The sequence below is a fragment of the Camelus dromedarius genome, chromosome 8 (genome assembly GCF_036321535.1).
Source record: "Camelus dromedarius isolate mCamDro1 chromosome 8, mCamDro1.pat, whole genome shotgun sequence".
In the NCBI taxonomy this organism is placed as follows: Eukaryota; Metazoa; Chordata; class Mammalia; order Artiodactyla; family Camelidae; genus Camelus; species Camelus dromedarius.
The window spans coordinates 78,722,739-78,735,053 of record NC_087443.1 but is presented as its reverse complement, the minus strand read 5'-3'; the positions used below and the strand labels follow the sequence as shown (position 1 = coordinate 78,735,053).

At 52.2% G+C, this 12,315-nt stretch overlaps 1 protein-coding gene across 2 annotated transcripts in view; it reads right to left on the bottom strand.

Annotated features, from left to right (window-relative positions):
* Positions 1–4,022, bottom strand: part of DOCK1 (dedicator of cytokinesis 1) — a 484,546-nt gene extending 480,524 nt beyond the window's left edge. For both annotated transcript variants that reach the window (XM_031460760.2, XM_064488534.1), the window contains exon 1: positions 3,863–4,022. In XM_031460760.2, coding sequence (XP_031316620.2) covers positions 3,863–3,908 — 46 coding nt within the window. In that variant the 5' untranslated portion in view covers positions 3,909–4,022. The remainder of the gene's footprint in view (positions 1–3,862) is intronic.
* Positions 4,023–12,315: the final 8,293 nt, after the last annotated feature.

Genomic DNA, 12,315 nt, shown 5'->3' with positions numbered 1-12,315 from the left:
CCACCACGTCCTACTGCTGCCATAGCAAATCACCACACCCTGAGCAGTTGAAAAACCACCCACTTTCGTTATTTCACGGCTCTCCAGGTCGGACACCCAGTGGCCCTGGGTCTCAAAGCCAAGGTGTTGGCCGGCTGGCTCTCGTGGGAGGCTCTGGGATGAATCCTCCCAGGCTTATTTCAGGGGCTTGCAGAATCCAGCTCTGATTGTAGGACTGAGGGCCCCATTTCCTTGCTGGCTGTCAGATGGGGCTGGCTCTAGCTCCGAGGCCTCTGATCCTAGCAAGTGGACTTTACTTACATCCCAGGGCCAGTAACTGTGCATGGACCCCTTCCCAGGCTCAGAATCTCTCTCTTCTGTGACCAGCTAGAAAAAGTTCTCTGCTTTGCGGGCCCCCGTGGATAATCCAAGGTCATCTCTTCATCTCAGGGTTCATAACCATAATCACATCCGCAAAGTCCCTTTTGCCCTGTCCCACATCATAGTCACAGGTCTTGGGGACTAGGGCGTGGACATTTTGGGGGGCCATTATTCTGCCTCCCCCACCATCCCTGAGATGTGCGCACACCATCCTCAGACGTGATCTGCTGCATCTTTTCACCTCATCTTAGGAACAAGATCCATTCGAACACAATTTTACTGGTGTTGACACTTAAAACTCTGCCAAGCTGGGGGGTGATGGAAAAGTTCATCTGGCCCAACCCCTCCGGGTGACAGCTAGGTCAAAGTTCATGCCTGTGTTAACAAGCCAAGTCTGTAAACACTGACCACCAAACTGAAGCCCAAGGGGAGAAATAAACAGGGTGGTAAATTTCACAGGTCACCACCTCCCTTCTAGGGGAGTGATTCCTGGGGAAGCAGCATTTCCTGCCTTTGCTGAGGAAGCAACAGATCAGCTGTTTACTCCTTGCCCGATTTTACAAAATAAATAAATAACTGAAGTGTCTCATTTACAAACAATACTTCTAACAGATTCTAAGTACTTGCAAACAATGAGCTGTGATTCATGTTTCAAAATGAGATGGAGTTTTACCATTTTCTTTCCCCTCGTGATTCATTCACAGGCCAAGTCAGTGGCTGGGTGGAAGCACCACCCGCCCACAGGCCCACCAGAGCCCATCCAGGGAGACACAGCCCTGTTGTGAGGCTCCCCCCGCCCCAAATCGCTGTGGACGGTAAGGGGGAGCTCCAGTAATTTTCCCTTGGGCAGAAAGAGCCAACGAGCTCGTGGGAATGAATCTCTACTCCTAGCACCTACGTCTTCCCAGCCAGCACCCTTCTTGAGAACCAGCTGACTCTTCCCCCAAGCAAACACCCGGACAAGGGGGGAGCCTGATGTGTGCGTCCTTGGCTTCCCCCTCCAGCCCCACCACCCCAAATCGGGGGTTCCAGATCTGTGTGCCCTCCCCCACAGGGGGCTCTAGTCATTTAAAGCTCCTTCTGGTGCCGAGTTGTGTTTTCATTGTCATTTCCACCCAGTTCAGCTGTCTCACCTGGGGAAATGAAGCAGAACACCCCGCCCCTCTGCCTGACAGCCACGCACACCTTTCCTACAGTTGCCTGGCAAAACCACCCAGGATACTGTTCCTCTTTGGAAACTTTCCAACATGGAGTTTTCTTACAACCAAAGTGCTAGCCAAAGGTGTGATGTTAGAAGTCACCACTGTGAGTGCTAGCAAAGCTTCTGGAAGGCATGTGACTGAGTGCGGAGGGACACAGCCATGTTCCTGCCCCCAGCCGCCTCCCCAGTGGGGAGACCCCGCTCGCGCTACTTGTGAACAGCCCCTCTGGTCTCTAGACACAATAGCCAAGCCACTCTACAGGTATCTACCTCTGCAGGCTTCTCGCTGACACCATCCAGGTGTCCCAAAGAGAAGCCCCTCCCCCATCTCCTGGTGAGTGCAGTGGGAGTGAACGTGAACTCCAGAGCCACAGCCAGCGTTCAGTTTCAGGATGGAGCCTTTACTAGCAGTGTGAGCTGGGTGGGCACTTAATTTGCCCTCTGCCTCAGTGAAATGGAAGGGACGGTAGTCCTCACTGCAAGGGGGGGCAAGTCCTCAGCAGGAACCAGTGATACTCCCAGCCTCACCACAGGGTGGTCACTCTCCTGTCCTTTGCCCGCCTCCTGCCTCTCTCAGTGCTCCAGCCCCTCCTCCATCTCTCAGCCCTGCGTTCCCAGAGGGTCTGTCCTCAGCCGTCTCCTCACACGTACCAGCCCAGCAGTCTCACCACAGCCCAGACCCCCAGTGCCACCACACACCTGAAGTTGTCCCAGCAGGAATCTGCACCCTTGAACTTCCCTCATCAAGGGCAGATTGACAGGGAACTGTCTCTCTGGACTGAAACCATCTCTTTCAGGATGCTACTTAACAAACTCAGCCGCAGTCGGAAAGCCCACTGCTGTTGACCTTTCTGAATGTGTCTGAGCCTCAGATTCCTCACCTCTAAACCGGGGGTGGGAAGGGAACTCAGCCTCCGTGGTCCTGAAGCAGCCCCGCATGTGGTACAAGCCAGTGTGGGCCCAGAGGGCACTAGAACTGTCCCACTGTCCAAGCCAGTTCCACCATGCCTCTGACACCTAGCAGATAAGCAACAGGAATCACAGAAAGAAAACAGAGGGCCCTGTGGACTACAAACACCCAGGAGGCATCCCCAAGTCAGAGGGCCAGGACTGAACCAGAGCAGCAGCGGGAGTGGACAGGACACTCCGGGAGTCCACCCCGCACTGCAGGGCAAAGGCTCAGAGGCAGGAGAGCGGGGCGGCGGGCGGGCTGCAGGAGCGGGAACCCCAGGAGGGTGCAACCTGCCATAGGAGAGAAGGCCAAGGTTACAAAAGGCCTTAAAGTCGGGCAGAGTCCGGCCTGGCTGAGGAGGTGGTCAAGGACCTCTTTGGATTGCCGAGCAGGAGGAAAGAGAGACTGAAAATTAACCGGGAAGACGTGAGGATGGGGAGGGCAGCGGCGGGTCCACACTGAAGCCTCCGGTGGGCAAGTTAGAGAGAAGGCAGGAACCCACAGGCCTCGGCAGGCCGGGCTGCAAATCCCCGCGACCAGGGCAGCCGCGCGCACCGGGCCCCGGGGAGGGCTGTTTGTTTTGCCCTTAAGGAAAGCCTGGCTCTCTGGAATGTGTACTTGGTCCGAAATGTAAACTTACAACTCCCCCTACTCCCCTCAGGAAACGACAAAGAGCAGCGGAGCAAAAACAGGCCCCCGCCCTTCCCAGCCCTCCCTCCGGCCCCGCGGACCCCGGAGCGCTCAGCCGCGGGGGTCCGGGGCTCCCGCACCGTCCAGGGCGGCGCGAGGGGCCGGCCCGCCCGGGTCGCGCACGCCACTTCCCACCAGGGCAGAGCACAATTCTTCGCTTTGATCACTGCAACTCGAAACTATCTACCCGGAGCCCGAGACACTGGGCACAACTTTCTCCGAAAAACAAAAAGGCGCGGCAGAACAATGACCCCGGCGCTTCCCCGCGGGCCCGGCCAAACTGAAGGCTTCGACTGTGGGCAGAATACAACCGAGGAGTCGGGGGCAGCCCGGGAGGCTCCGCCACTGGATGTCGGAGGGTACACCCTCGGGCTATGACACAACCCACCCCACCCCCCGCTCTCGCGTGTCCCCGGCCCGGCTCGCCCGGGCTCCGGAGGGGGCGCGGGGAGGGCGCGCGCCCAGGATCGGAGGGGGCAGTGCCGGCCGACCGGGTGTGATCGGACACTCGGGCGGGACGGAGACGCGGGCTCCCGGCCGCCGCATCCCGCCCGCGCCGCCCGGGCCGCCGGCAACAGGCTCCCGCGCGCCCCCGCCCGCGCCCCGCCCGCCCCGGAGCGCGGCGCGCGGGGCAGCGGGGCGGCGGCGGCCGTGCTCACCCACGCCGTATTTCTCCTCCCTCTTGGTGGGCACCCAGCGCGTCATGGTGCCGCCGCCGCTGCTGCTCCGCCAGGAAACTCCGCGCCTAGGCCGCCATTTTCCATTCCTTTCGAGCCGCGACAGGATGGGGTGGAAAAAGTTTGCGGCGGAGGCGGTGTCATGTGGGACGGGGCGGGCGGAGCGTCGCGGGCCGGATGGGAAAGGCAGGGAGCGCGGGCGGGAGGAGGGACGGCGGCTGGCGGCCGACTGCGCTCCCGCCCTCGCGCCCCGACCCCGCCGCCCGCGCCCCCCCCCCCGTCCCCCGCGGTCGTGGCCCAGGACACCTCCACCAAGGGGGCACCCCCTCAGGGGCGCCGTCTCCTCATTACCCGCCGAGTTTCTTGGCGTCGGGGAGCCCTCCCGGGGACTGGAGCTCATACACTGAGGGGCTGCGCCTTCGCGCGGGGGAGGTGGGGGCAAGGGGATCCTTTGCAATTTGTGAAGCTTGCGGCTTGCACAGCTCTGGAGTTAGACCCGCGCCTGGTGATGTAATGTCCCCAACTCGGGTTCCGCCTTGTGGGAGAGGCCAGGAGCAGGTCAAACCTGCAGGTTCCCAGGGAGGAGCCGTCTGGAGCAAGTGGTTCATTCATTCATTTGACAAATATTAACTGAGCACCTACCCAGTGGCTGGGTGGTGGGAACACTAGACTAGCCAAGCTAGGGGTGCAGAGGAGATGAGTATAACAAGAGATGGGTGGGCTCCTAGTGCTTGGGCACCGACACCCAAGGCGGGTAGGAAGAGAAGGCGCAGCGACAGTCCGGGAATGCTTTCTTGAGAGTGACCTCTTGCTTGGGTGCGAAGGCGTGCAGGTTCCGAGAGAGGCAAGGAGGAAGAGGCCGGCAAAGGCCAGCTATGGCCCAGAGACCTCACTCCTTGGTCCTCTAGAAACTTCTGCTAGCTGAGCAGGACTCAAGGTCTGTGAAGTGGGGAAAGAGAGGAAGTGGGGAGATCCGTTGGTGGGGAAAGGAAACCCCAGGCCAGGCCTGGAGCAGACACCATGCTCAGCATGCATTAGGTCCTGGGTTCAATTCCCAGGACCTCCATTAAAAATAAATAAACCTAATTACCTCCCCTAACAAAACAAACAAACAAAAAAGATGGGGCTTCAAATTTCTCCACAGAAAAACGTAAAATAGCACACACATACCCTCACTTATTTTTACCATAATTTCAGAAAAGAATGGAAAGGTTAAAACTAAGAAAGGGAGGAAAGAGATAGCCTCAGAATGAAGGCAGCCCATTAAATGGAGTAAATTTAGTTTCATGGAATATTAACTGGCTGTCCTCCTCTCTCATGCCCCCAAGAACCAGTGGCTTGGGTGCCTTCAAGGAGTGGAGGAAGGAAGGTAAGAAGATTGGTGTCTCCCTAGGGTAGGGGCAGTGGAGCTGGGGCGGGGGCCGGTAGGGCCTGGGCAAGGCCAGAGGGGCCACCGTTCTGCTGTAGAGAATGTCCATCACCTGGCCTCAGGGCCGTTCTGAGCCAGGGAAATCTCAGCAATCCACCGAGAACGCAGACTAATTAAACACTTCAGAATGCCCCAAGAGCTTGTCACTTTGAATGACTTGGTCTACAAAGGATAACAGATGACTTGAGAGTTTGTGGAAATCAATCACAGATTCATAGAAAGTTGCAGGCCTTGTTTTACTGAGAAAGAACTTAAGTCCCACGGAAGGAAGAGGACTGGTCTCCAGTCACATGCAGCCTCATGCATGCACTTAAAGCCTTCTGTGGAAATTAGAAACCTTAGGAGCTCAGGCCCTCAACCCATGGCCTGGTGACTCTGACCCTTGAAGGAGAAGTCTGGTGGAGGAGAAGTAGGGCAGAGACAAATGACATGGTGGCATGACCTACTTCAGATCAGAATGGGCTTGCGTGAAAAAAGTGAAAGTCCAGACTTTAAGGAAATGCAGATGCTAGGTAGGTGAACTGCTGAGTGAATGGCATGTACAAAGGTCCTGGGGTGGGAAGGAGCCAAATCCTTCAAGGAACTGAAAGACCATTACGGCTAAAGCACAGAGAACAATGGGAAAGGGAGGTGGAAATTAACCTGCAGTAGAATTAGGAACTCGGAATTCTGCAAAGAAAATCTGGAAAGCATTCTGGCGATACTGAACTTATCTCTCGTGCCCAATTTCAATTTTGCTTGTGTGGCTACACACTGGGGAAGATGGCGCATTGTAGTGAAAGACCGGGGACTTGAGAACCATGCAGACCTCGGAATCCTGGCCTTGCCATAGTCAACTGTGTGACTGTTCTCCTCTGGTTTCTTTTTTTTTTTTTTTTTTAATGTTTTATTTATTTATTATTGTATTATTTAATTATTTTTGTTTTGGTGGTGGAGGGGAGGAGGAAATTAGGTTTATTTATTTTTAGAGGAGGTGCTGGGGATCGAACCCAGGACCTCCTACATGCTAAGCACGCACTCTACCACTTGAGCCATACCCTCCCCGTCTCCTTCCGTTTCTGGCCTTTCCTGTTTCTAAGCTTTGGGGTTCTGAGACCCCTACATTAAACTAGGGCTAATATTACCAACCTCGGGGCTCTTCTGAGGGTCAAAGGAAAAGATATGCCTGCACAGGGAAGACATCTAGTGATGCTTGGCTTCCTCATCTGAAGCTGCTCCCAGGTTCCTTGCTTGACAACATCATGGTTCACATTTTCCAGAGCAGTTTCCACTGTCACCCTGATAAAGGTGACCCACTGAATATATCAGTAAATGTGGTGTGGGATTTGTATACTTTTGTAAGACGGTCATATAAATAAACTTCTCCATCAGAATTTTAAAACTCCAGAAGGACTATGAACCGTATGTTGAGGACAGTCTGGTTTTGGTCCTTTTACTGTGATGTGTGCCCCAGCTTGGCTAAGCTGTACATGTGGCCACGGTCTTTGCAGCCCTGAGAGGTTTGTCGGCGTTCCCTGGCTGACTCCGACAGTGGTCTCATCTAGCGGCTCTAAATTGAATCCGGGCCCTGGCTCCTTGCCCTGTGGTTGCATGAGCTCGGGACTGGCATCATCTCCAATTCCAGGAGCCCCGGGGGTTGTGGCAAGTTGGCATTTTTAACTCTTGAGTCGACATGTCTGGGCCATGTCACATCACACGGGACTGGGGTCTATACCGTGCTTGCAGATGTGACCCGTGGGGCTCCCAGTGACCCAGTCCTGAGCATCAGTGGGAGTTCAGACTACTGACCCCCTCCCAAGATGTGGCAGAATCTTAAGATAGGGCCATGAAAATGCATAATTAATATTACAGTTTCAGATTTTGAAAATTAAAATTAATTTTTTTAACTTGAATTTTTTTTCCATATTCACAGTGCAAACTCTGGAGGTAAATTCACCAAAGTCTTGCCTGGTAGAGATACCAGAAGGCACAGTGAAGGGCAGGGGCGTGTCCATCTGGTGAGGAAGAGGGGGTGCGCGGATGACAGTGCGCAGGGATGTGAGCGTTTTACACACTTCAGCCAGGGGCTTAATGACAGGCTGCCGGCCACCTGAGAGGGGAGGAGCATGGTCTGCAGTGAGGCTTCTAGCTGCTGCCTGCTGGACCCGGTAGCAGATCTTCACATCGCATTAGATGACCAGGCATGGGGTCACAGTGCATAATGTCACACAGAACCAAAAAGTATAATCAAGACTTTAGACCTAAATTCCAGTTTACTGGAAATTTAAAAAGTTAAATGGCATCATAATAACTGCAGATGGTCCCCGACTTAGGATGTTTCAACTCAAGATTTTTCCACTTCATGATGGTACAAAAGCGATGTGCATTCAGTACAACCTGACCTCGAAGTTTGAATTTTGACCTTTCCCTGGGCTAATGACTCACAGTCTGATCCTGTCCCGCGATGCTCAGCAGGAACAGGGAGCTACAGCTCTGGGTCAGCCTCGTGATCACTAGAGGAAGTAAGCAACACACATACAACCGTTCTGCACCCAGACAACTGTCCTGCTTTTCATTTTCAGCACAGCATCCAATCAATTGCATGAACTATTCAACAACATCATTATGAAACAGGATTTGTGTGACATGATTTTGCCCATCTGTAGGCGAACTCAAGTGTTCTGAGCACGTTTACGTTAGGCTAGGCTAAGCAGTGATGTTTGGTAGGTTAGTGTATGGAACGCATCTTCAGCTTACAATATTTTCAACTTACAATGGATTTATTGGGACATAACCCCTTTGTAAACTGAGGAAGGTCTGTACAGTCAGATGAAGATAGAAGGTAAGGTCTTCCAAAGGACACTGGTCTCGTGTCATCAACAAGTCAGTATTATTGAAAAAGAATGGGTGGATGGGAAAGAATTGTTCTAGATCTTACGACTTAAGAAATATAACATTCAAAGGTGGTCTGTGACTGGATACTGTTAACAAACCAACTCTAAAAGATGTTAAGGGCAAGAGAAGATTTTAAACTGTGGACCAACGTTGGATAATATTTTTAAATTATTTATTTTGCTAACTGTAATAATAGATTTATTGTGGTTATGTCCAAAAAAAAAAGTCCTTATATTTTAGAGATGCATGCTGCACTGTTTAAAAATGTTTGTAATTTATTTTAAAATACCACAGCAAAAACAAAAAAAGATGAAGCAAGATTGTTCAGTCTAGGTGACAGGTTTATGAGTATTTCATCTCTCTCCTTTTTTTTTTTAAAAGTCTGAAATTTTTTATAAAGAAAGTGGGGATGGAAAGTGCTTGAGACTTGAAAACCAGCTTGTGAATCAGCAGCCTGGGCTGGCCTGGCCGGTCACTTGGGCTCTGCCTCATGGTCCAGGTGCACGGCTCCACGTACTCTGTGATGATCATTAAGGTAGACCTTTAATGTTAAACTTCAGCCAGCACTATAGGGCGAATACCTTGTTCAGCAGAAGTTGCTGCGTGCTGAGCCAATGTGCCTTGGGGGCAGATGTGACCGTGAATATAGATGCAGACCTAGCAGTCTTTCCCACACTGAGTACACACAGAAATGAGCTCCGGGGCTGGGGGCCAGGACACTGGCAGGACAGGGAGCATCCTGAAATAGAAGGAACCCTGGATCCGGGTGACAAGGCCTGTGGCAGTTGAGACTTTGCCCCTGGAAGCTGGGTTCCCTCAGGGTCAGAAAGTGTAGGGTAGTGGTCACAGAATCAGACAGACTCATAAGCAACACCTGGGCAGCAACACCTGTCCGACCCTGGGGAAGTTACCTGGATGCTCTAAGTTTCCTCATTTTTAAAATAGTCTGACTTCTAGAGCATCTTGGAAATTTAATAAGATAATGATCACAGAGCATATGCACTGGTAGGGCCTCCAGATGAAACAGTGGTTTTCAGGTACCAGACATCAGGCAACGCAGGACTATGGTCCCTGAAGAAGGGAACTGAAGGAAGCACATCCTATGGCTGCCCAGCTGGCTTCTGGGAGGCGATTTCTGGACTGCAGCACAGGAAGGACAGCTCAAGCAAGCCTGGGTCTCACTCACTGAAGATAGATGCTGGAATTCAGAGGAGCCAAAGCTGCTAGGACTTGCAGGTCGGAGGACCCAGGAGGAGGGGGCTGTCTGCACAGAGAGAGAATTCCAGAGATCTGCAGAAGGGCTGCCCTGAGTCTCTGAGTGTTATGCATGTGTGGACTGAAACTCTGTGAAGCTGGCTCTGGAAAGAACACTAGGAAGTAGCAGGCCCTGAGTAATTCCCAGAGCTCACACAGTAGTCCATGTTCCTTCCGGCCAGAGTGGAAAGACCCCAAAATATAGAGTGGAAAAGGGGAGTCCTTCAGAGGATCCCACCTTCCTTGAGGGGCTAATTAGCCCTCAACTAAAAGCTGCTCTAGTGAATAATAAAGCTTAAAAGCAAACTAAAAACAATGAAACTGAGCCCAAGTAACTTGTCACCATGCCAGAACAAAATCCAATGCTACTTAAAAGAGTACAATAAAATCCAGCACCCAGCGATCTAGAGTTGACAATGTCTGGCATGCAACCAAAAATGACCGGACATGCAAAGATGCAGGAAAAGATGACCCATAAGCAAAGGGGAAAAAAATCCACCAGTAGAAACAAATGCAGAAACAACAGGGATGCTGGAATGAGCAAAGTCCTTCAAACATTGTTATCAATATGCTCCAAGTGCCTAAAATGTAGAGGAAAACACAAAGATAGTGGGGAAGGAAGTGGCATCCATAAAGTCAGAGTCGGTGCTCATAAATGGGAGCTGCGATTGCTGTCCTGGGACTTGTGGTAGATATCTCAAAGGTAACTTATTCTAGCTGGGAAATTCTGGGGTTCTCACAGCCTCTTCCTTTTAAATGTCTTTGGACGAGACCCTCCCCGTACCTGATTCTGAAAATGCTCACTGCTTTGGACAAGGGGTGAGGAGATAACCAGAAAATATGGTGAGTATCTGCCCTCCGCCATCCTGGGGCGGCATCATCCGGGCTGTCCTCTGGACACCCACTGTTAGGCACTGAATACTGTTGTATGTTGAAGCCCTAATCCCCAGTAAGATTGTGACTCTATTTGGAATTGGGCCTTGAAAGAGGTGATTAAGTTAAAGTGAGGCCATTCGGGTGAACCCTGATCCAATCTGACTGGTGTCCTCGTAAAAGGAGGAAATTTGGACGCACAAGGAGACATCAGGGATGCAGGCACAGAGAAGAAAGGCCGTGTGAGGGCACCACCCGAAAGTGGCCACAGGCAAGGCTTCAAGGAGCAACCGACCTGCTGACACCTTGAGCTCAGACTGGCGGCTTCCAGGACTGTAAGCAATAAATGTCTCCTCCCTGGCTTCCCACATAGCAGCTGTCATGCATCCTCGCCCAGACCTCCTTGAAAGCCAGGGACTGGCAGCTGTTGCCACCTGACAGCTCAGACTGAGGGGCAACACTTCCTCTTCTGAGCCTCGCAGCCTGGCCCCTGGCCAGAGGCTCCTTCTCACCCCCACAGAGGCGTCCAGGTGAGGCGTCCAGGTGAGTGTCAACCCATGAAAAGCCCACCGTGGGCAGGCCCAGGGGTGGCAGTCAGGGTCTCAGATACACATACAGGGTCACACCCTGGAGGCTTAGGGGTGTCCAATGGAAAGAGAAACTCAAACCACCTGGAGGAATCGGGGAAAGTCAACAAAGAGGAGGCCATCTAGGGGAGAAGGTGAGATGGGAGGTGTCACTCCAGGCAGAAGGAAGGGCGTGAGGAATGGCCGAGGTCAGCGCCTGTGGGTGGGTTACAGGGCCAGAGGGGTAGGGAGGCGGCCACCAAGCTGAGGGGTGATTGTGATTTAGGAAGCTCACCCTATTGGCAGAAGGGAAGATGGACTGGGGAGAGAGAAACTGGGTCTAGAAAGCGAGTTAGGAGGGAAGAGGGGATGAATTTGGGAAGTCCTTTCGAGTTTTGACTTTCGCAAATGAAACACATGTGACAAATTTACTGAAAATGTGCCCACTAGTGCGCTAAGAGTGTATAATCCTCACAGGGACCCGTGAGTTTGGTGCTGTGGTTAGCCCCATTTTCAGATGAAGAGACTGAGGCTCCTAAAGCTTCTCTGTTACTTGCCCAAGTTCACAGCTAAAAAGCAGTAGAATCAAAATGGACTCACAGACATAGAAAACAAACTTGTGGTTACGAGGGGGGAAGGCAGGGAGGGGGTGGAGCGATAAACTGGGAGTTCAGGATTTGCACACACTAACTGCTATATATAAAATAGATAAACAGCAAGGTCCTACTGTATAGAACAGGGAGCTCTATTCAATATCTTTCAATAGCTTATAATGAGAAAGAATATGAGAAGGAATATGCATACATATGACTGAAGCACTATGCTGTACACCAGAAATTAACACAACATTGTAAACTGACTGTATGTCAATAAAAATAAATAAATAGTCTGTATAGGAAAAAAAAAAAGCTGTAGAATTAAGATTGAACTCAGTCACCCACAGGCACCATGACAGTCCCAAGGCTGACCACAGAAGGTCAAAGAGTGGCTAGTGGCCCAATTCCTGGGAAACCCAGCCCCCTTCCCCAGGGTGGTTGGAATGGTCCTCCCACTTGTTGGGATGTGAAGCTGCCGAGCCCAAAAAACCTGGCAACGGCGTGCCTCGTGGCCGCCGCTCTCTCCCCCTCGTCTTCGGAGACGGCCCGTGCTCTGTCTGTGGAGCGTGTACCTACGTCTGCGGAGCGTGTACCTACGTCTGCTTTAACCTGAGCACAGTCCCCACACCTCGTGGCCTTTCTCTCACCTTCTGAAACAGCCTGCACTCTATATAGTAGCTATCTCTCTAAGTAAATCTACCTTTACTCAAAAAAAAAAAAAAAATTTGAACCCAGTCATTGTAACGCCAGACCACAGATGTTGAACCACCCGTGTGAATTTGGTCTTGGCAGCACATCTACGAGGCAGCAGGGGAAGGCGTTGTTCTACGCCCGCCTGGTACC